General features: G+C 36.7%; 1 protein-coding gene across 3 annotated transcripts in view; it reads right to left on the reverse strand.

Moving 5' to 3' along the window:
- LOC150081794 (RNA-binding protein 25) overlaps positions 1 to 25,189 on the reverse strand; it is a 769,112-nt gene that overhangs the window by 559,868 nt on the left and 184,055 nt on the right. For all 3 annotated transcript variants that reach the window (XM_090378892.1, XM_090378890.1, XM_090378891.1), the window contains exons 6-7: positions 23,947 to 24,051; positions 6,722 to 6,779 (exon numbers count right to left, since the gene is read on the reverse strand). In XM_090378892.1, coding sequence (XP_090235018.1) covers positions 6,722 to 6,779; positions 23,947 to 24,051 — 163 coding nt within the window. The remainder of the gene's footprint in view (positions 1 to 6,721; positions 6,780 to 23,946; positions 24,052 to 25,189) is intronic.

Raw genomic sequence — 25,189 nt, forward strand, 5'->3', positions numbered from 1 at the left:
GGTTATGGGAGATGATGGTCTTGGTGGAGACATTTCTGGCACCTCCCTCGTTGAAGTGATTTGTGCCATTGTCGCTCTCTGGTTGGCTGAAACAACGCGAAACAAATGTCAACAGCAACGTTCATCCACCACCTTTCTCCGCCCACAGCGCTGTCCACGATGAGATGTTATTCCGGAAATGGCGTATTCCCAATACACTCTTGATACTGTCGAACGGGGATAGTAAAATTTCCATACCATCTCTGCAATAAAGTATCCCATACGTTGGGTATCCACTATTATCCCTCTTTCAAAGTTGGTTAACTCATGACATTTATCCATACTGAAATCGATTTACCATCTATGTAAATGCAATGATGCAGTGTGCCTATATACCTGCCAAGCGGTGGGTTTGTCCAGTAGTGAGTGGGATGACAGAGTCGCAGTGCCCGGGAACTAAGTGTCCCATGAATTCTGTCCTTTCAGTGAATTTACTTGTTCCATGATAGGGGGGTAAAAATTTACGTTAAGTAACCATAAGCTGGCACACATTATAAGCACTAGTGGATGGCATTACTTTTTCCTTCAACTACTTTTATTCCAGGCCCTATGTGAAGAACTCTATCACAATAAAATGTTTTATTTCTCTGGCATCAATTTCATCACTGTCACTTGCAAAATACTTATTTTTCACAACATTGTGATATTTAACAAAATTCACCAAAAGCAAAATAACAGTGATATTAAAAAGTATATTGAATTAAAGGATATACACAGTTACACATTCTACATTTTACAATTAAAAGTTTATTTGCTCTATCCTAAAAACCTATCCAATTCAATTATTAAACTTTCATATGAAACGTTTCTGGGATCACTATGAAATTATCTCCAAACCAATGTGGAGGCGCATAAACTCCAAGATCAATGAGGAGGATTATTGCTACATAAATTAAAAAAAATGTATTTGCACACTAATTACTATTGGCTTTAAACAATATATTCTCTGCTGCTTCCAAATAAGAATACAAACTTCAACATTGGCACTACATGTGTTAAAATTATTAAGAAAAAATTAAATTTTTAAAGAAAAAGATACTGCTTTGTTGCTTCATACAACGTAACCAAAATTTCACTAAATGCAAAAATAAACATATACCTCAGTAATAAAATAAAAGGTATGTCACAAAATTAATGACAACAATTTTATAAAATGCATTGTGACAGAACAGCAGACACACATACATTTAAGAATGTAGGTAAATGAGAGTAGTCATCTTCATCATGAGGTAATCAATCACGTGTCTGTCAACTGCCATAAAATGGAGCGGAATAATGTTGAGCAATGTTACGCCATCAAATTTTGTGTCAAACTCAACAAAATGCAACAAAAAGATAAAAAGTTAAAAAGAGCTTATGATGATCGAATTTTGTCCCAACCCCAAGTGTTCCAATAGCACAAAGCATTTTAGTATAAATGTAAAGCCATTGAAGCCTAACCATGTGCAGGGAGACCTTGTCTCAGAACATTAGACAAAAAGGTGGAAAGGGTGAGGGCTCTAGTTGTGCCTGACTTACAAGTTGACCATCAACTTGATGGCAGGTGACCTGACCATGAATCTTCAAGCTGTTCATGCCATTTTAACTGCGTACATCTGATGATGTACAAAATTTTTGCAATAAAATCGCACTGAGAAACAGAAGCAAAATCGGAAGAACATCTGCTACAACTTCTCGACTGTATTGAAAATGAGCCAGAGTTCCTTCAGCAAAGTGATAACAGGTGACAAAACATGGTTTTTAGTACGATTCAGAAACAAAATGAAAGAGTATAGAATGGCACACCACAAATTTGCCATGCCTGATGAAAGAATGAATGAGCAAATCCAGAATCAAACTGATGTTCATCTGGTTTTTAATCAGCATGGAGTGATTCTTCAGGCAAAAAGAGTTCATGCCTCAAGGTAAAACTGTAAACCAAACTTTCTACTGAGAATTCCTTGAAAGGCTACAGAATACGCTTCTGTGCTTTTGACACAAAAGTACCAAAAACGATTCTGCATCATGACAATGCACCCTGCCACTGATCAAAGTCTTTTACAGAGTTTTTGACCAACAAAAATATTCCAGTGCTTCTTCAGCCACTGTATTCCCCATATCTGTTGCCGTACAGCCTTTTTCTTTTTTGAAATAGAGTAGGCCCTCGATTTAACAGCCTAATTGGGGGAAGGGGTGTCCGCTATTGCCGAAAGTCCATTTAATCGAATGAATTTTAAAAACATATATTAATAACAAGCTTAGAATATACAGAATGCATTAAAATGTTATTAAAATATATAAGTATGAATAAAATATTATTAAAATGTACATTGAGTAATTTATACACGCCACTAAAGCATCTGTTAAAAATATAAAAATACAGTGAAACTTCCCTTTAACGGACAGCCATGGGGAACGAAAATGTGTCCGTTAGAGAGAAGTGTCCGCTAACAAGAAGTCTGAAGGAGAAAAAAAAAAAGAAAGAAAGAAAAATCGTTAAACGTTTAATGTAAAATTAAATTAAAATATATACAGATTTTGAACAATATTTTTGTAAATAATATACAATTACATACACAAGAGATAAAGAAAAATCGTTAAACGTTTAATGTAAAATTAAATTAAATTATATACAGATTTTACACAATATTTTTGTAAATAATATACATACAATTGTGCTATGCATATTATGACTTTATCTTAAGAAAAATACATACAGTAATCACTTATTTTCTTCTGCACCTTCTTCCGGCTGATAATTTTGTTTTCAACATTTGTTTGGAGTGAAGAAACCATCGAAAGTCCTTCAGTATCTTCTTCAGCGGCGAAAAACATTTTTAAACGATTGATTTGTATGAGCGCTTCTTCTATTTTCATCGGTGGTTCGTCATTAATATGTTCTTCGACAGAATGACCTCCTTCCATTTCTTCATCTTCATGAGAAACTTCTTGAAAAATATCGATGATAATGTCGTTGATATCTAGAGCACCATCTTCTGTGTGAGGTTTGAGTCTATATCTTTGTAGCCAGGGTCACTTGCAGCGGAAGTATCGTACATTATCAATAGATGTTGAAGTTCTTGTTCTTCTTGGTGCTCCACATTGCTGTTCACAACTTCAATTTTTGCGTTTGAGAAGCCAGACTTTACAAAACAGTTCACGACAGTTTGTTTTCTAATTGCGTTTACTGAAGAGGAAATCCATTGAATTGCATCTAGGATGCTGGTTTTCTTTGCAAGGTCACTCGCACGTTACATCGTTCATATTTGCAGTGAGATGTCTTAAAACACGTTTTCTGTAGTGAAGTTTAAAATTTTTTATTATCCCTTGATCCAAGGGCTGACACTCAGCAGATGTGTTTGGTGGCAGAAAAATGATTTGAATGTTGGACAATTCAATGTGCGGGTGAGATGCAGCATTATCCATGAAAAGAATAATTTTTCTGTTTTGACGAATCATGTTTTGGTTAAAGTGACTTATCCATTCGCTCATGATATCTCGTGTCATCCACGCTTTTTTATTAGACTTCCAGTCAACATCCAAAAGATTCAACTTTATGCCCTTGAAACAATGAGGATTTTGTGGTTTTCCTATAATAAGAGGTTGTTCAAAGTCTCCCAGCATATTTGTACAAAATAGTACAGTCAAGCGTTCCTTAGAAATTTTTCCGCCCTGGCACTTTTCGTTTTTAAGACTCATTGTTTTTTCAGGAAGAGCTTTAAAAAAACAACCCTGTTTCGTCACAGTTGTAAATATCCTTAGCTTCAAAATCACGACATATATCTTCCAATTTGACGGTCCACTCTGTTACAACCCCAGTATCAACAGATCCACCTTCACCACTTACGGTTTTCCAAGAAATTTTATGCCGAGTTTTGAACTTGTCTAGCCATCCCACAGAAGCTTTGAACTCATTTACTCCCATAGATTTCGCAACCTCCAAAGCCTTTTTCCTAATAATAGGCCCATTAATGGGAATTTTTTTAGCACGTGCGCGACAAATCTGAAGTCCAACAATTTTCGGGAATGATTTTTGAACGTGATCATTTCCGTGTTGCCAAAATGGTTTGAGCAGTTCATTTTTTTTCTTTAGGATGTCGCTTACCAACGTCTTCCCGATTTTGAATTTTGCAGCGAGATTGCGAACACTATTTTTTTGCCGATCATACGCATTAATGAGTTCGACTTTATCTTTTAAAGTTAAATGTTTACGAGAAGACAATGTGCAAAAGACGAAAGGCCGACCATATTCGCCCCCTGCACACACCGAATTCATCAGAAGATTTACACGTGCCTTAAAATTCTTGAAAAAGGGTTTAGAACCACGACGTAAACCTTGATAAAATTCAGAGAATTGGAAATAGAAAATAAACACACGATTGAGGCAATACGTGGAAGAAACGTTCCTAGAAAAAGGGCCGTGAGCTCGCCCGCTGTCCGTTATGGGGAGATCAAATTAAGTGCTAATCTAAACGAAACAGTGCAGATTGCCTGTCCGCGTCCGTTACAGAGAATGTCCGCTAGACAGAAGCTGCAAACACGTTAAAACCAATGGAGGTGAGTTGGGGAATTTGAAAATGTCCGTTGTAGAGAGATGTCCGTTAACGAGAGGTGTCCGTTAGAAGTTTCACTGTATATTTATGATGGGAACCAAACTTTATTTCAATTAAACACGTCAAAAACTATACAATGGAACCAATGGAGCGTTTCCACCACTTTTTTTATTATTATTACTTTTTTTTTCTTAAAGCTCTCACCAAGTTGTTTTCAATGTGAACATTAGTTTTTTCATTTAAATCCATTTTAGAGGGGGGGAAAATACTTTAAAATTCTTAAACTCCATTGAATAAAAAAAAAAAACACAATAAACAATAAAAAAAGATATATAATATTCAATATTAATATTAACTTAATTGAAAGAATCACAATTTTCAGAGTCCTAAACAACTGTCATATGGAGGGAGAGGTGTTAATTCCTTACTCGTAGAGGGTTCTGGTGAAACAGTTCCGGTTGATGAAGTGGTCTTGAAGAAATTATCAAGCTTCAGTTGCCTTACACTTTGGTGCTGCTTCCTTATTACTGTAGATCGAAATTCTCTAAAATGTTCATAATAATGAAGTGCATCAGAGTCTGATGATGATTCAATATAATGTATGATGTCACCTATATGTTGTCTTATAACAAACAATTCAGGATGAGGTGCAACTGATTCTTGTCATCATCATCGCCCTCTTGTTCTCCATGAAGAAGATTTTCCACAATCTCTCTCTCTCCCTCAGAATTTTTTTCTGAGGGAGAGATTGTGAGAGGATAGCCCGGATCACCTTCATCATTTGAGTCACTGTTCCACATCATTCTCAGTTTCATTTTTGTTGCCGGTCCTCAGAAGGGTGTCCTGAAAATTAGATGTTTCAACTCCCTCAAAGTCCATTTCAGGTTCTTCCGAGCATTGGCAAATAGCAATCTTCATATCTTTCCACGCAGCTGCAAAGTTGAAAATAGCAGGTCTGATGTTGTATGCATAAAATCTGCCATGTTCCCGGTGTCTCTTGTATCTTCTTCTTCTGCATCTTCTGTTTCTTCCAAAACAACCATCACCTCTTCCAAAAACTTCTTCTTATACAACCTCTTACATGCAACGATTACACCCTGACCCATCGGCTGTATCAGTGAAGTAGTGTTAGGAGGCAGAAAATCACTTAATTCTCCCATCCCTGATAACTAATCTCTCAGCATTTGGGTGAGCAGGTGCATTATCTAGCAGTAAAACAGCCTTTATTTCATTAGAATGAATTTTCAGCCCATCTGTCTGATAGCTTCGAACATCAGACAGATGTGCTGTCTGATGTGCGATGCTATCAGATATAAATAGGTTCTAAATTTTTCCTTTAGGACAGAAATTTGTCTGTTAAATCAAGGGCCTAATGTATTAAGAATTGCCTGAAAGGATATCAATTTAGGTTGTCAACAACATCCAAAGCACCATAACCAATGCACTGAAGGTCTTCATAGAAGGTTTCCAGCACTGCTTCTAGGGATGGAAAAAGTGCTATGGTGATGTGTAGCTTCCCAAGGAAGCTATTTTAAAGGACAGAACAGAACCTTCAATTTCAGAAAATTTTACAATATTTTTTTTATAAAATCAGTCATTACTTTTGTGACAGACTTCATACACACTTCTACAAATGAGGCAGAAAAACATGAGAAAGTACACTGAGGAATACAATTTTAATTTATCTAATAATTGAGCCATTTAGTAAACTTTAATTTTCAATTCCAACAGCAGTTCATAATTTGTAACAAATGTCTGAATACATACATGGGAAGCTGTAGCTAAGTGGGCAATTTACAAGTACTAAGTGAAAGAAGTAACAACTTAAATCACACTAACTTTATACTAGAAGAAATCTATTCCAAGTCAAAAATGAATTTGATAATTTATAAGCTTGAATAATTTATTCTCATAATAATACAACATTATTCAAACATCTAAATTTACAGTATATATAAAATACAAATAAGTATTTAACTGAAAATCCTCTAAGTGTTTCCAAACAAATGAAATCATTAAACAATTAAAAACTATTAAATTAATTCCAACAGATGTAGAGAAATTATCTACATATAATAAGTGCATTAAGAAATATCCAGCTAAAGTAAAAAATCTCTCGTTGGTCTAGAATGAGTACAAAATTCACAGACCTTGTAATCTTCCATTTGCTCCCTGAACCCTTTTCCAATTAATTACTGTTCCACACCGCTAAAATAGAAAGAGACAAAAAAAATATTGTATTATTGGACAAATAAAAACCAGTTTATCAGATGACATCAAATATATTTTGTTTACTTTACTAAAAAACAGAAACATTCTTTAATAACAAGTAAAGCTTCATGCTGGACAATAACAAAAAAAAGGTAAAGTGCAGCCATTATCAACCCACTGCAGGATGGAAGCCTCCTCAACAATTCATGCTGAGGGAAAATGGACCATAATCTGCCACACTGGTCCGGTGCAGGTTGGCAGATCGACTGTATTCAGCAGTCAGGGGCTTGAACCCCAGTCTACTCAAAGAGCGTGTACTACTGCACTCCCGCTCCTGACCACTCGGCTACGGAGAACCTCTAGACAATAATACTTAATGACTAATCTGATAGAGATAAGTGACCATATATTATATTTTCTTTGTCTAAGCAGCAGTGGAAATCTCCCTTAATGACGATGTGCCCCCTTTGTAAGCCTCAAGTGTGGATAGTCTTGGAAGTGAGTTTGGTATGAAATGTGGTTTGTGTTGGTTGTGTGACTACCCTGTTAGCTAACAGGAATCTGCAGTCAATTGGAAGGCAGCTCCTTGGCACGTGAAACCAGGACTCAGCTTTTCATTTACAAGCCATCTTCAAGTCTAACTTACACAAGGCAGAAGCTAGCAATGAGATGACAATGTCAAGAGAAAGGGAGCAATGGCAGAGTTGAAAGGAAACAGAAAGACAGCAAAGCCAGGGAAGGAAGTGTAAGGCTCCCCAAAAGAAGGAATAAGAGATGTAGAGTAGGAAAGAGGTAAGTAGTGACAAAACTTTATCCACACATCTGCAGTAAAATGGTACCACTGGTGTCAGCAATGTCCCATCTCCTAAGAAGTCTGCTGAACCATCCCATGTTGAGGAGCATTCCAACATCACCAAAGTTGATCAGGAGAGATTTCAGTGATCCTACCTAAACCCTGAAATCCTACTATGGCAGCAGTTGCACCAGAGTCTGGTGAAACTGCATCAATAAAGCCACCCTATCCGTGTTGCCCTATCCGTGTTTATTGATGCCCTTTGCACCAGACGGGTGCAAAGGGCATCAATAAAGCCACCCTATCCGTGCATTTCCGATCGAACAGAGAGCATGGATAACAATATCTCTCTCTTTGAGAATTGGTTTAAATGCAGCTTCATTCCAGAGATTGAAAAACATTGTAAAAACAATGACGTTCCTTTCGAGATTCTTTCTATTAGATGATGCTCCTGGACATCATACACATCTAGATGATTTCAATTCGAACATGAGAACCATATTTCTGCCTCCAAACACGACTTCCCTCATCCAACCTATGGATCAGATTGTTATTTCTAATTTAAAAGCATACTATTTACGCACAACATTTGTTCAAGCATTGTCTGCAGTAGACAATGAAAAAAATTTTACATTAGGATACTTTTGGAAATCTTACAATATTTCCCACGCCATCTTAAATATTAATAAGGCCTGGGCAGAAATTACTAAAAGTTGTTTAAATAGCACATGAAAGAAAATATGCCCATGGTACGTAAAAGGCTTCGAAGGATTTGAAAAGATGCATATGAAGAGGTTACAGATAAGGTTGTAAAGGTTGCACAGCTACTTCAGTTGGAGGTTAATGCCAAAGACGTGGAGGAGTTAACAGAGGATGAAGAGAAGGAATTATCTAACAAATAACTTATTGACTTTCAGTCAGTGATAGTGAGAGAAGAAATTGCTGATGAAGCTGAAGATGAACCAAATGAGGAGCTGAGACACTTCATCACCAGGGAGATGGCAATGGCATTTTGTGAAATTGCATCATAAATGGTGAGGTTTGAGAAGATGAATCCTGACGGCAAACGATTCTTAAAAATTAACAGAGGAGTGAATGATGATATGCTTTGATTGCTACAAAGAAATTTATGATCACCATCCAGTCATCCATTAATATGTTCTTTCGTAAGGGTAAGCGGCCGACGCCTTCTAAATCTCCACAGCCCTCAACCTCCGCAGAAGCATACTTATCAGCTGAAGATGTCTATTCTGTCAACGATGCTCGAGAGGTATAACTTACTGATGTTATGCCTGTCTCTCTTTTTTTGTAATTTTATAATTTTGAAATTTTTTAAATTGCCAGCTTTTGTAATTTTTCCTGCGCATGAAATAAAAAAAATTGATAAATACAATAATTCTATTTACATGTTCATTGAACATTTTTTTTTAATTCAACCAATTCAGCGAGCACAGTTGCGAATGCTACACAAGCATGGGAGAAATTCCGACTTACGTAAAATCTGACTTACATAGCGTTCCATGGAACGCAACCCTTACGTAAGTCAGAGAGTTCCTGTACTCATAAATCTCATAGTGGTCTGTAAGTCATCCATGCTTTTTTTTTTTTGTCTTCTCCTCAGTCAAACACATGACCTCTCAATGTCATCCACTTGGGCATCTTTTGGGGAACTGTTCCACTGGTACCAGCATATGTGGCCTCATAGTTAATAGGAATATCAAAGAAATAGCACAACCCACTATACCCTGCTGCCTTGAAATTTTCTCACTTTTATTTGCACCAAAGAAATTTCTTTAGTTATTACAAATGTTAAGAAATTAGTTTCAAGGTTAACCAGGGAAGATTTCAATACTGTGGAATACCACTTCTTGACTTACATCATTTACTTGTTTCTCTTTTAATGCAGTCAAAAACTATACAGCAATGCCCCCTCATAGCACTGAATTGGTACCAAAACTGTTTCGTGTTATTTGAAACCATGCTGATTAAGGTATTATTATAATGGGTTTTAAATGAATGCATACCAGAGAAACAGTCTATAAACAAATTATAAGAAATTCATAAACAATTTGCACTTGATGGCCAATTAAAAGGATTTTAAATTAAAAATATTATTAATGAAACGATAACATCATGAAAGATGAGAAAAAAGCTTTATATTGTTTATTTTGGTATTTCAATAATGAAGTCTGAAGTATTCTCTTCTTTTTCTTGGCACATAAGTCTTTGTAACGTCGAATCCCATCTTGTAAAATTTGTCATCTTGAATGACAAATTTTACAATTTGTCATAAAAATATTATTAATGAAACGATAACATCATGAAAGATGAGAAAAAAGCTTTATATTGTTTATTTTGGTATTTCAATAATGAAGTCTGAAGTATTCTCTTCTTTTTCTTGGCACATAAGTCTTTGTAACGTCGAATCCCATCTTGTAAAATTTGTCATCTTGAATGACAAATTTTACAATTTGTCACCCCCCCCCGAAAACTTTCTCCAATTCTTCAGTTGAAAATTCTTTTGGTGCCACTTCAGAATTGTTTTCCTCTTCTTTATATGCAGTTTACTTGTAAATTTCAAGGAAAGATGCATCATCTAAGTCATTTCCATGTGAATCAATGCAGTCACATACATTGACAGTGTCCAAACTTTTCAAATCCCAAGTCTTTTCCAATCTTCACAATATCTTTGGCAATTACCTGAACTTGCGATTCAAAACCATTGAAATCATTTGCCAAATGGGGCGAAACATGCTGCCAAACAGAATGCATGTTGTTGGCAGTGGTTTCTAGCCAAGATGCAGATGTATTTTCAATTGTATTTAAAAGGGTAAAAAATTAATTGTGAAATGAAAAGCTATCAGGATGGAATTAAGAATTTGTACGTCGTCAGGATGGAATTAAGAATACTGAACATTGTTGCATGTTGCCGCTGACTGCCTGAGGGGAGCTAGTGACACGTGCATGCAGGAGTTAGCACCACAGCATATATGCAAGCATACCTAGGCTACAACAATGCAGCATATATGTAAGTGTACCTAGGATACGACACCGCAGCATATATGTAGAGTATGTGTCTTAGCTATTGAATGAGTTTTAATATTTACGGTAAATTTTCAACTTAAACTTAATTGAAAACCATATTAGAGTGAAACCCATGCTAACCAAGGTATTGCTGTATATCAATTCTTAATTTAGGATGCAATACTACTTGCTTCAATGTCAATAGCAACAAAACACATCATTTAATATTTAATTTAACTAACTGTAATGTAAATGCCTGAAACTACTTTATCTTAATATTATAATTCACTTTATAGTTTTATATACTAACCTAAGGCAAGACTAAACCTTTAAGCCTTATTTTAATTTAATAAACCTAAAAAAAAAAAAAAAACACTAAAACTGTTAGAAGGAATGAACATGTAAAAGTATTAGTGGCAGCAAATGATGCAAAAAAACCAAGCTTAGAATGCAGCATTAGCCAATAAAATCCATTTTGTCTATCCATCCCCTCCAATAGTTTCTCCAGTTCTTTCCTGAGTTTATTCAAACTATCCACTTCCACAACAATGGGTGGAGACTTGTACCAGCTATCAATCACCTGTTGGCTGAAGGCAAATTTCCACACATCTGTCCTGCAACCACCCTTACTCAATTTAAATTTATTGCCCCCCCCACCTAATGTGCATAGTACAAGCAAGAGGAAAAATCCCTTCAGCATTCAGTTTTCTCAAACCAGTCAGACTTAAACACCTCAATCAGATCATCTTGCAAGTGACTTGTATCCAGACACCACAATCTGCAAAACTGAAGACTTGACTGGTAAGAGCACACCTTTGTCCCATTCACCAATCTCAATAGATTAGAATAGGCCTCCAGACCTGTACACAGCACTCCAGATGTGGACCCACCATTGCCTTATATAATGGAATAATCACCTCCTAATCTCTGCTAGCAACATTCGTGTATATCATGACAAAACTCAATGAACTCTCATGACAGACTGTCAGCACTGCTCAGAGAACTTTACACGTGGCTGCAGATTACCACAGTCCTTTTCCATGACCCTGAAAACACACTTAATATGTTAGTCTGGAATTACAGCTACCCATATGCACTACCTTGTATTTGCCAATGTCAAAAAATTCAATTGCCATTTCTCACCTGATCTGCCTAATTTTTCTAAACCATGTTGAAGCATCAAACCTTCATTACTGTCATTAACCACCCTGCCAAACTTTTAATCATCTGCAAACTTAGACGTTAATCCTCATATATACCTTCATCAATGTCATTAATAAATACAGAAAATAATAATGAGTCCTGCACAGAACCCTCTGGATCTCCACAAATAACATTAGTCCACATGGACTAATAACATTAATCCGCATTGTCCACTCATAACCAACCTGACTTCTTCCACTCAACCATCTCTTTATCCATATCAATTTGGACATTAAAAAATAAAAGATTTGTACAAGTCTTTTATGCTCAACAACATCAAAAGCTTTCCTGAAATTTAAATATATGATATTAAAATTATTTTTTGCATCTAAAAGTTTACAATTAAACTTTTCAGACAATATCTCCACTCAATGAACCCACAATGGGTTCAATTAGTGGAGTCTTGTCTAGATGATCCTGCAGTGCTTCTCTAACCAGTGCCTCCATTATTTTCCCTGGAACAGAAGTTAAGCTAACAGGTCTGTAATTACTCTTTGATCCTACTTTTGTGAATTGGAGATACATTAACACATACTGCATACCTTCCCTGAATCCAAACACATTCTCATAATTATGGCTAAGGTTTGCTTATTTCTTTTGCTACTTCCCTTAATATAACTGGATAGATCCCATCAACCTCAGGTGCCTTTCTTATGTTTAACTTCAACAATTTCTCTTCCACTTTGCTCTCAGTTATTACAAAATCATTTAGCTCCCCAGTAGAGTTTGATAAACTTCTGGCATGCATTTCCCTAAAGAATCCCCTATGTGTGAATGTAGATGCGAAATATCCATTGGCTGTCCATATCCTGAACAGGATGAATAACAGTTACCAAAAATTTCAAGTGAACCTATGTGATTCAACCTTATCCTTTTGGTGTTTATATAAGTAAAGAAGTCTTTCCTGTTTTTATTTCCATCCTTTGCCAAAGATTTCTCATAATCTGCTTAGGTTTGACTAGCCTCCTTTGTCACTTGCTTGCAGACTAGTTTGAAAGTATTCAGGAAAATAATGATAGAAGCTACTAGGCTTTTCATACCAACTAATAAATACAGTTCAAGGTTTAGATCTAAATGGATGTTAGATGAACTGAGGCATGGGCTCACACCTGGTGAGTATTGGCTTGGCCAACCCAGGGTCCTGAGCTGGATATCATCATCATTCTTCTCTTTCTTGGTGATTCCCTTCAACTCTCTCTCTCTCATTCTCTCTCTCTCTCTCTCTCTCTCTCTCTCTCAGGATAACTTGGGATATATTTTTTTTGGCTGGTGCAGCATAAGCCTCAGGCTTCCTTGCACCATATAGCTAATAATAATGTGGCAGAAAACAAAACTGCATAGGATGCATATAAATTATCAAGTGATTCATAAGTCTATGGTGTGTATATACATAAATTAGTCTGCTATAAAGTCACAGGGGAGGTTAGGCAAGCCAATTCAGATTTTAAAAATTTTTTTCTAGCAAAGAATGCAAAGAAAAGCAGCAATGACTTCTTTACTTATATTAATAGTAAAAGAAAGGGGTTCAATCACAATGGTCCACTCAATGATGATTTCATGATCTTGCTTAGGTTGCTCAGAGATGAAACAAATGAGGAATTCTTCAGGGAGGAGGTTGTTGTTATTTGGTTTTTAGGAGCATTAGCAACTAAGGCCATATTGCTCCGGGGATATGTGGTGGTCATTCCCTGACCTTTCCACATCCTCCATCTTTGGTGGTCACGGGCTCAAACCCCAGTCTAATCAAGAAGCGTGTGCTACGCACTGCTCCTGCGTACCTGGCTACAGAGGCACCTCAGGGAGGAGGAAGCCCAAAGTTTATCACACTCTAACAGGGAGCTAAACGATTTTGTGATAACTGAGAGGAAAGGGGAAGACAAATAGTTGAACTTAAACATAAGTAAGGTGCCAGGAGTGAATAGGATTTATACAATTATATTTAAAAAAAACAGCAAAGGAGGTAAGCAAATGCTTAGCCATAATTATGAGACAATGTAAATTCAGGGGAGGTCGCTGTGGAATAAAGATACGTGAATGTATCCTAATTCACAAATAAGAATCACATGGTGACATGAGTAATTACAGACCTGTTAGCTTAACTTCTGTACCAGTGAAAAATAATGGAGCCACTGATTAAAGTAATACAACAACATGTAGACAGGAGTGCAGTTATACTTCAGTCACAACATGGGTTTGTTAAGGAGAAATCTTGGCTAACCGATTGATTGGAGACTATGATAGATAGATATAATAAAACTTTAATTGGTTACAACAGTACAAAAGGCTTTCAGGAAAGCTTTTGGTACTGTTGCATATAAAAGACTGCTATACAGACTGAAGTAGTACAGCATTAAAGGAAAGTTACTGCAATGGATGAAGGGATGGTTGAGTAGAAGAAGACAGGCAGTGGATATCATGGACACTGCTCTTCATGGACTAATGTGATTACTGCAGACCCACATGGTTTGGTGCTGGGTGCACTCTTCTTTTCTATATTTATTAATGATATTGATGAGGATATATAAAAGTTTAATGTCAAAGTCTGCAGAGGATACAAAGATTAGCAGGGTGATTAATGACAGTTATCAAGGTATGATGTTACAATATCATCTACAAAATTTAGGCCGATGGTTGAGAAATGGCAATTAAATTTAAGATTTAGAAATGCAAGGTACTGCATATGGGTAGCAGTAACCCAAGAGTAATCTCAGAGTAGTAGATACTGGGACCAATTGTGCAGTCTGATATATATTTCTCTGAGCACAGACCTTGAGGTTGTCACAGACATTCTCTCAAATATGCCAGACAAGCTGTGCTTGCTACCTGGGAGTCTAAAACGCTGATGTAACTGATATTTGTGTGACACTCAAGTCAAGTGGACCCAATTACAGCTAAGTCCGGACAGTCTGTGACAGCCAAATCACCTATTGGCACCCACACCAAACGAAGGAATGCCGACACTCTGTGTTACCAGGCAATACTAGGTGGTATATGACTCTCATCAAACAGTGCAATACCACCACTTTGCTTATTGCAGGCTTGAAGTGGTGGAACCCATGTTTAGTCTCCAGAGTTAAGTTCCAGTCAACCTTTCCTCATCTCTTCCATCATGCAGTATGAGTGATGTCTTTTAAAGTTATGATGAACACCATGGCGAGATCTAAACTTCCCTACATTTCAAGGATACAGCACTAAAACAGTGTTCGCAGGTCGGCGGCTAGTTAGTACACCGGACCAAACCTATTGGTAACTCTCTTCAGCTAGTAATACACTAGCTGAAGCTTCCACATCAGCTAGTGTATAACCTTTACTATGCCAGGTAGTGATTGGAGGACTCCGAGTAGTGTGTATGAGAGGGGAATTGTCGTGCTACATTATGTCAAGGATCTGGGTATATTCTTACCATGTCTATGCCACATCCAAAAATTTCATTATTCATACAGCATGTCCCCCAAACCCCCACTTTTTCTTACTATTGAATGCAGCATGAATTATTATTATTAGCCAGTAGTACAAGGAAGCTTGAGGCTTATTCTGCACCAGCCAAAAAAAAAAAAAAGTTTGAGTTACCTTGAGAGAGAGAGAGAGAGAGAGAGAGAGAGAGAGAGAGAGAGAGAGAGAGAGAGAGAGAGAGAAGGGGAATCACCAAGGAAGAGAAGAAAGAGGATAGCCAGCTAAGGACACTGGGTATGCCAAGCCCATACTCACCAGATATGAGCTCCTGGGGTTAAATTGTCAAACTAATAGAGCAAAAAGCTCTAAACCGCCCAAACACTTTCTAGTTCATTTCACAAATATGTGATCTCAGTTCTAATCTCAATGATGTCCATTTCAACTTTCAGTCTGCCAAACCACATTACTTTTGCTGAGAGATTTTCAGTTATCGGTTGATTCAACCACTGCTCATCTCATTTGCCAAATTATTCACTGTATTATTCCTTTCACCTCAAAGGTGGTACTTGTGCCTATGTCCATTCTGATATTCCCTGTCAGAGACTTGGTAATTTTGAATCTCCTCTTTTCGATGTTCTCGGGCTTTAACTCTCTCTACCTCATTCTGTCATATTCATCTGTTGTCTCTACTGTTCTCCCAACTCCACTAATCACTTGGAGCTCTTTGACTTCCTCTCTTTGCAACTTGACTTTCCTAAGATGGTCGAGATGCTGAGGCTTTTGCAATTGCTAATGACCTCGCACAGACTGATCATTTACCTACCAAAATACCGGACAATCCTAACCATACAAACAACACGCATGATCTTTTTCTCACAAACCACCCTTCTAAGTACACATCCAACGTGAGTGGTCCTTTAGGCACCTCAGATCACAACTTGGTGATTGTCTCTTCTCCAATGGAGCCTTTATCTCATGGCTATTTGCAATCTCGTGTTGTTTGGCATTACAAAAATACAAAATGGGATGACATGCGAGATTTCTTTTCTTCTTTTCCTTGGTTGCATTACTGTTTCAAAACTTCTGATGTCAATGTTTGCTCGGATCGTGTTGGTGAAATTATTATTGTAGGAATGGAATCCTTTGTTCCACACTCCACTTTGAAATCTCATCCTTTAGCTAAACCTTGGTTTTCCAATAAATATGCTAAGCCTGTTCAAGAGAACAATGCTGCATATCGTAATTTGCTTGTTTGCAATTCTTTAATTTCATTTTCTGCCTACACCAAAGCTTGCAACAATTTTTAAGCAGTTATCAATCAGTCCAAACTAGATTTTGAACAGGCTAAGAGTAGAAAACTTGCTTCTTGCTCTAATGGTAACCGAGGATTCTGGTCTCTTGCCAAAGTTATTGGCCTCAACTTTTGCCCATCTCTGTCAAAACCAGAGGGTTCTACTATCACTTCAGCCAAAGATAAAGCTGACCTGCTAGCATCCCATATTTCTTCCAACTCATGTATTAATGATCTTGGTAAAACACCTCCCACCATTCCCAACACGCTCCATTCAATGCCTCCTGTGGTCTTCCGTCAAAAGGATTTTGACGAATCTTGATGCTAAGAAAGCTCCAGGTCCCAATGGTATTTATCCACTTGTTCTCAAAACCTGTGCTCCTGAACTTACTCCTCTTCTTTGCTGCCTTTTTTCACTTTCTTATTCCAAAGGTATTTTTCCTTCTGCTTGGAAATTTTCTCATACCCAGCCAGTTCCTAAAAAGGGTGACAAATCCCTCCCATCCAATTATTGTCCATTTGCAATTATTTCTACTCTTTCTAAAGTAAGGGAGAAATCATTTAACCGCCAACTCTTAAACTACCTAGAAACCTTCTGTCTGATCAACGATCAGCAGAATGGACTCAGTCAGTGTTGATCCACTGGTGATATTCTGGCTTATGTTACCCATTTATGGATAAATTCAATGGAAAAGTTCGGTGAAACACAAGCTCTTGACATCTCAAAGGCTTTCGATCCTGTTTGGCATAAATGTCTTCTAAACAAGCTTCCATCTTACGGTCTGCTAACTGTTTTTTGTAATTGGTTATCCAGTTTTCTCTCTGACTGCTCACATAAGTGGGGGTAGATGGGTAGATGGGGAGGTAGATCTTCTAACTTCTCCACTAATGCTGGTGTCCCCCAAGGTTCAGTTTTCCTCCCACTCTTTTCCATTAATGACCTTCTTCCAGTGACCGGAAATTCTATCCATAGTTTTGCTGATGATAGAACATTGCATTCCACTTTCCAGTTTGAGAAACCTCGCCCTGCTCAATCGGCTTCACTTCGAATATCCACTACCAATTCCTAAAATGCCAATCTTCGGGTAATTGTCCAGTGGGGCAAAGACAACTTAGTTGATTTCAATCCTTCTAAAACTCAGTCCTGTCTTATATCTCACAAAAAAGGATTCTTTTGCTCCTATGCTTATCTTCAATGAGACACTGATTTCTAGACAAGATGATATATCTCTTTTCGGGATTACCCTGACTTCTAATCTCCCTTGGCACAAGCACATTACAAATATATTGCTTTCTCTGCATCTAAAAAACTTGGTTTTCTCTTTCGCTCTTGGCATTACTTTTCATCCAAACAGCTGTTCACTCTGTACAAATCACACATCCGCCCTACCGTGAAATATTGTTCCCACATCTGAGGAGGTGTAGCCAAAACCTCTCTTAGGGTTCTAGATTCCATTCAGAAGAGGGCAATTAGGTTAATTAATGACTCATCTCTAACAGAGTTTCTCTACTCTGTCTCATAGATGCTCTGTTTCTGCTGCCTTTCTTTTCTATAGATATTTCTATGGGCACTGTTCTTCTGAATTGCCTTCTATAATCTCCACTCTCCCTCTTTCAAAACAGTCCAAACATGCGCTGCCACCAGCCAACATCCATTTACTGACCCACTTCAAACTCACAGAATCAACTGTTCATCTTCCTCATTTATTCATTCAACTGCCGTTTTCTGGAACGACCTTCCTTCATACATATTTCCTGAAAGTTATAGTCTACAGAAGTTCAAGTCTAATGTCAACAAATATCTTCTTTCGTCTTCTCAACCCCCAACCCATGCATGGTAAATACCTCTCGTGTTTGGGGTTTTCATAAAAAAAAAAAAAAAAAAAGACAGGCTTCCAGCATAGCTCATTTGGTGTTGTCAATGACATTTTGAAATTTTGCTAGCAGTGATAAGTGATTAATCCATTCTATATGGCAATGGTCAGGCCACATCTTGAATCCATCATAAGATGCTGACTACCATAGGCTTTTGCATCAAATGATAATTTATATGCATCCTATGAATTTTTATTCTCTGACACATGCCTCATTAGTTCACCTGACATCCATTTAGGTCTAAGCCTTGAACAATATTTCTTGGTTGGTATTAAAAACCTATTAGCTCCTAAGATTATACCTCGGAATGCTTTCCATTTAGAATTTGTTGATTTGTTGATTTAGAATTTTTGCTTTCATAAAGGAGACTACAGTTGCCTTAGACTGTTTTTAAATACTATACAGTAGGAACAACTAATGAATAGTATTTAAAAACTGTCTAAGGCAACTGTAGTCTCCTTTATGAAAGCAAAAATCCTTTCCTTTACCCTTGATGGTAACTACAACTTTAAGTAAATCCCACATCAATTCTGTCATCACTGCCACCTGGTAGTTCTTTTAACTGCAGATTCTGAATGCATAAAGAGTCAGTGCTTATAATCAGATCAAGGGTATTTCTCTCCCATGTTGTCTCTCTAACATGCTGCTGCTATAGAAAATAGTCATCCAATAAATCCACAGAAGTTTTGCTAGTTGTTTGTGACCATCCCACAAGTTCCAGTCAACAGATAGATTTAAAGTTAAAATCTCCCATTGTAGAACACTGATTTACTGGGCTACATTATTTCTCTATATAGTTGTTCACTATAGTCATCACAGTCTGTATACATATAACACACTCCTACTCTCAATTTAATATTCTCATTGTTTATGCAACACAAAACTGACTCATCATTTAACTGGCCACCCATATCAACAGGATGCCCTAGATGATTTTATGTGCTTCTAAACTAAGAGCATAACCCCTTACACCTGTCGTTTCTGTCTAGGTAGCACAAAAAATAAATGCCTTAGACTAGACATAATGGAGGTAGAGGATGCTAAAAAATTGCTTTAGCCTTTCTAAACCAAATACTTCACCTCTACAATCAATTCTTTGCCCATAGGGTATTCTGCATCCCATGGAAACAGGCACTTTTGAGGCCAAAAACCTGGAGAATCACTTTTAAAAAGCTGGAGAAGTCACTTATGGAGCCAGATTTTAATGGCCAATACCTCTGCCCCAAGCTGGATACACTCCTGGAGTGACTAGCATGTGCTGGCTATTTGACCATTACCAGTCAGCAACTCTGCAGACAAACAATTTGGCTGGAAGCCATTCCACTAACTGAAGATACAATGCATCTAATAACTGCAGCAAATAACACACAGCAGAAATACATGCTAGCTATGTCTGTAGATTTTGCTGTTGCCTTCAACACTTTGGTGGCCCACCATTCTCAGAAGGCTACACAGGATAATGTGCCCCTTAATCTGTACAACGACACCATCTGCAGTTATCTTGATAATAGTAATGTAATAGTTTGTACCAGATACCAAGAAATGCAGAACAGTCAAAATAGGCTGTCCACAGGGCTCTGCTCGATGCATTCTTTTGGATCATAGTGCTTGACGAGCTCCTGATCATCTGCAAAGCGAATGCCTTCACTTTGCAGATAATCTTGTTATCATTGCAAGGGCGGACACCTGTGCAGGGCTAGAAAACCAAGCAAACCTCACCCTTCAAAACACTGCAACAGTGGACACTACTCCACAAATTAAAAAAACTTTCCAGAAAAAATTAAAACAATTGTGTTGAAATGAAAACTAAAAACAATTTTTCATAAATAAATCTGTTACCTCTATCAAAATGGTTCAATAATTAAAATACCTTGGTATCATTTTTGATAGTAAGCTCTCTTCGGCCTCAAATTGACCATCTAGCCAAGAAAATTATGAATTATGTAGCCATGATCCACAGATCTGACCATAACATTAAAATATAACATTAAAATAAAACACTTACTCTGAGCTATAAAGCTGTTTTCGTTCCAGTCACCTCTTATGAGGCTGGCTTTCATATAACAGAACCACAATAGAGCATTAAAAGAAAACTAGAAATAGACAGAGAAATGTTCTACTAGCCATAACTAGAGAGCTTGCTGCATGGTGAATATTCCTGCCTTGGAAGTATTGGCAGGTTCTCTCCCCTTGGATTTGAAAACAGTACACTGAGGTCGTTATTATAGACTTAGCCCATTGAAAATCGGGATATCACCCTAGCCTTTGTAGCTGAACCAAAGAGAGAAAGGAAAAGAATCACCACTGAGCTTACACAGCAGTGGCAAGCAAACTAGGAACAGTCTACAAAGGGAGAGGTGACAAGGCTGATGAGTGAAACTGGTTTGTATGTCCTCTATAAATCAATTTTGTTTTAAGAAGAGTTGGAACTGAGGATGTAATCCATAGCTTAATCCAGGCTGTTAAGAAGAGCAATACACGGTATGTTTTGGGCATTTTTACTGATTTTAAAGGTGCTTTTGACAGATTGTGGTATGAAGGCATCCTGGCCAGAATTAGGGAAACAGAGTGTTCTACGAGTTTATATTCTGTTTTTAGGAATTATTTTAACAATAGGAAGGTGATTGTTAAGACTTTGTATACCAAAGTAGAAAAAAGGAAAAAGATGTACAAAGAGGATGTCCACAAGGCTTGGTCATCGGTCCCTTTGCGTGGAACAGCGTCCTAGATAAATATTTGAATCAAGAAACACAAGGCATAGAAATGACTGCATATGCCGATAATCTTACAATCTTAATATCTGGCAATTCTCGAACAGAAATTGAAAAGAAGTCTGAAGAGATCTTAAGGAAGTTAGAAAGCTGGAGTAGGCTGTATAAATTATAAACATCCTGTGACAAAACCATTCAGATGTTGTTGAAGGGGTGTTTGAGTATGAACAAGGCTCCTACAGTGAGGCTCCTGGGGCACCCAGTTCATTATGCCAGAGTTACTGAATATTTGGGACTGTCCTTGGAGGAACATTTGTTCTTAATGAAACATACAAAATACCTAAACACTAAAAGAAGAACCTTGTATGCAATGCTCTGGAAGACTGTGAGGAAAGATTGGGTCATAAAAGGCTGATTACTTAACTTATTATATGAATGCTTGTTTGTCCCGATCATAACTTATGCCACTGGACCTTGGTTGCATCAGGGTGAGAATGTAATTAAACAAAAGTATTTATTACGGGTGCAAAGCTAAGCATTACTCGGGATGCCAGACCGTGTCTAGAGAGGACTTGAAGATTATATCCAGGAGGATGCTGGCACAGTTTAAAGTCATTATATCAGGGATTTTGTATTATGCCAAGAGGAATATTAAGCAAACAATTACGGGTAACATCGTGTCTGGATGATGAAAAGATTTATACAAGAGCTGACATTAGAAATGAAAAGGATCTATGAGTTGATGGAAATGTGGCAAAATAGACGGAATGATGTTGAAAAAGGTAGAAAAACATGTGTTTATTCCAAATGTCGAAAGAAAGAAACCATTAAAATGAAACTGATTCCCCATGTGAAGGTCAACTGAAACCAGGAAGAAACCTACAATTTGAATTAAACACTACCTATCTGATAACTGGCCCAGGTTTGTCTTATAGATTATTTCAGCTTGGACTTAGAGATCGGGGTACCTGTACTTGTGGAGAACTCGAAACAGCTGAACATATAATAATGAATTGTAATTTATATGCTGACTTAAGATCTACTTTAGAAATGCCATTACGAATTCTGGAGAAGGAGACTCTGGATCATGTTCACGGAAAGGAGGCTATTTTAATAATTTTGTGACCTTGATGTTTAGAAGACAAGCTATGATAATCAGATAGTAGAAGCCTGCCTTCAGGTGACAGGGCAGTAACTCGATTCATTAAGATCAGTGGATGAGGAAAAATGCCAAGACTGAATTTTTCTAAGATGAGGCCAAGTGGCTATAATTTAATTTGTTATAGTTTATATTTTGCAGCATTGTGTTTCAAATTTAATTAACATTTTTTTGAGCTTGGAACTCTGATGCCATGAAAATTAGACCATATCCACGAATAGACTTCAGCCTAGGTAGTGTATTGGTTAAGACAGCAGTTCTCAAACTTTGAGCCGCCTCCCTTGATCTGTAAAATTTTCCCGGCACCTCGCTTGAAGTAAAATAGTTATAATTGTGCAATTTCTTATTTTTAATATGTTAATATGGTAATTATTAATACATGAAATAATAATCGGGATATTATTTTATTCTTAAAAAACATTGTGATGTTTGCTTTTTACTAAATAATTCAAACAAAACTTATGAGTCATTTTTGAAATGGCGACACGCATTTCTTTTATAACATTTAATTTTGATCTGTACTTAGATTTAATGACTGCTAATGCCGAAAATCCAACTTCATAATACAGATCAAATAGTCGTAGATATCTAATAGTATAAAAAAAAATTTTTTTATATTTGATATTTGCAATGGAAATCTTACATAAACTATTACATCATATGCGACGCTCCTGGTAAATTATGGCACCTCCCCGGGTTGTCACAACGCACAGTTTGAGAACTGCTGCATTAAGGTGTCTTAAATGTGTGTGGGTCCCTCAAAAAGTTTCAGAATCAAAACATGGTTTTTCAGAATGGTTGACACATTACTGGCAGGAATACCCAAATTTTAAAGTGATTTCTTTTTTTTTTTTTTAAAGCCTCGATCTACACTATTAAGCACTTCCACATTTTGCAATACACTCAAGGATTTCCTCTTAGACATTGAAAGGCTACTTGCAGAGCAGCTAAAACAAAACCAATTTACTTGTACCTACCATGTAAACAGAGACAGGTGAAATTTAGTAAAAGTGTAGATGACTCATGTTTGCAAAACAATAGATGGATTTCCAGGATAATGGAAAATCACTCTTAATTCTTTAATGGGGTGTTTACAGTAGAAAACAAGATGACCAGAGCCAATGTTCACTTCGGGAATATGCTTTAATCTTTGCCAATGGCTGTGGATGCATAGATAGCAGTTGACCAGCTGGACTTCTCGGTACAGTAGTGGCAGCTGTATAGGTTTCACGGGCACAACTGTAGAATGTTTTAGCTCTTAATTTGTGCTCTTAAGAATTAATCCCTTTAGCCCTTAAAAGCTAAAGGGATTCTTAACTTTTAGCCCTTAATTTGTGCTTTCTACAGCATCAGCTCTATGCCTAAAGGCCAGAGTTGCGAACGATGCTTACTAGGGTCTCTCGAAATTAGTTCGTTATATGGAAATTTTCCTCATTATAAGAAACTATTTTCAATATAGGGGCAAAGGAGAAATCAAAAAAAATTTGCTAAATAGAAAAATTCACTATATGGAAGTTTGTTAAAGAGAGATCCAACTGTATATATATATCAATTCATTATGAATTGATATATACTGAACTTTAACTAAATAAGTATTTTGACAGAACACTTGCTCAGATTTATTTACACACAAACCATGTATTCACCTTACATTTATTTTCTTTAATTCAATAAAAAAAAAAGTAATTTACTGCACATTTGAAAACAAAAATTACCTGTAATAGCTGACGAACAAGACTGTCAGAAGCTCTATCAGTTATATTACCAACAAACACTGTTACTGGTGGACCTTTTGGAATGTTATTTAAATCACATCCAGCCTATAAAAGTACCAAACAGAACTAAAGATTTGTCATTGTATCAAAATATACTAATCACTTAAAATCTGAAACAAAATTGAATAACATGCAGCAAATCACATTTCTGAAGAGATATATGCCCAATGATGATCTATACACTTCCCTATCATTAACATCCAGATATCCCACCCCTCCATTAATAGTAAACATTCTATCCATGCATCATGTGTCACACAAGTATAAATACAGTAGACTATCGATTTTCAGAGATAGATGGTAAAAAAAAAAAAAAAAAAAAAAAAAAAATCCCGGATAATCCAAAAATACAGTAAGTCCCCGGACATACATAAGAGATATGTTCCAGGACTTCTTACGTAAGTCGAATTTTTTCCTTAACTCGGGATTGACTAATAAAATATTGTAATATATCCCTGATATGCCAAAATTACAAAAACCACATAATATCTTCAGAAGATATGAAGAAAAATAGGTATATATTTTTCAATTAATTAGTTATATATTTTTTATATATATAGAAAAACAATTATATATTTTTAATTAGTTCAATTAAAAACTTTATCTGGGGACAGCAGTGAAGTCACCAGAGTGGCACATAAGAAAAGAAAACATAAAAGGAAGAAAAAGTGAATGTTACTGTACGGGCAACCCCGCATAACACAGTACTTCTACAACACGGTTTTGCTCTAACAAGATTGTAAATTGCAGCAATCGTTGCTGCCATTTACAATCAATTTATAAAGTATAGCAACCGTGTTATACTTATATAACAGGGTTTGAGAATTGGGAAATTCTCGCATAACAAGGTATATTTAAGCTTTTGCGCTGGGAAAACGCTGCTATTATGTTGGATGTATTTTTCCGTGTTTCCATTCCTTTTTGTGAATCCCTGCTATTGACTCGCTAGTCATTATCGCCTTCATGGTATTTTTCTAAAGCACATTTCTGGAGGTCACTACCATAAAACAATAAAAACGATTTGCAGTTTCCAGTTTATTGGTCTTTTCTGTTAGTGTAATCAATTATAAACGGGTAGTAAACTCGAACTTTTTGCATTTGCCATAGTGCCAATAGCTGCAATTCTGTGGGTTTCCACGTTATTATGGTGAAATGTGTTTCCCCTTCCACGAAATATTGAATC

Source organism: Mastigoproctus giganteus, chromosome 8 (assembly GCF_048544385.1).
Source record: "Mastigoproctus giganteus isolate SK-2022 chromosome 8, ASM4854438v1, whole genome shotgun sequence".
In the NCBI taxonomy this organism is placed as follows: domain Eukaryota; kingdom Metazoa; phylum Arthropoda; class Arachnida; order Uropygi; family Thelyphonidae; genus Mastigoproctus; species Mastigoproctus giganteus.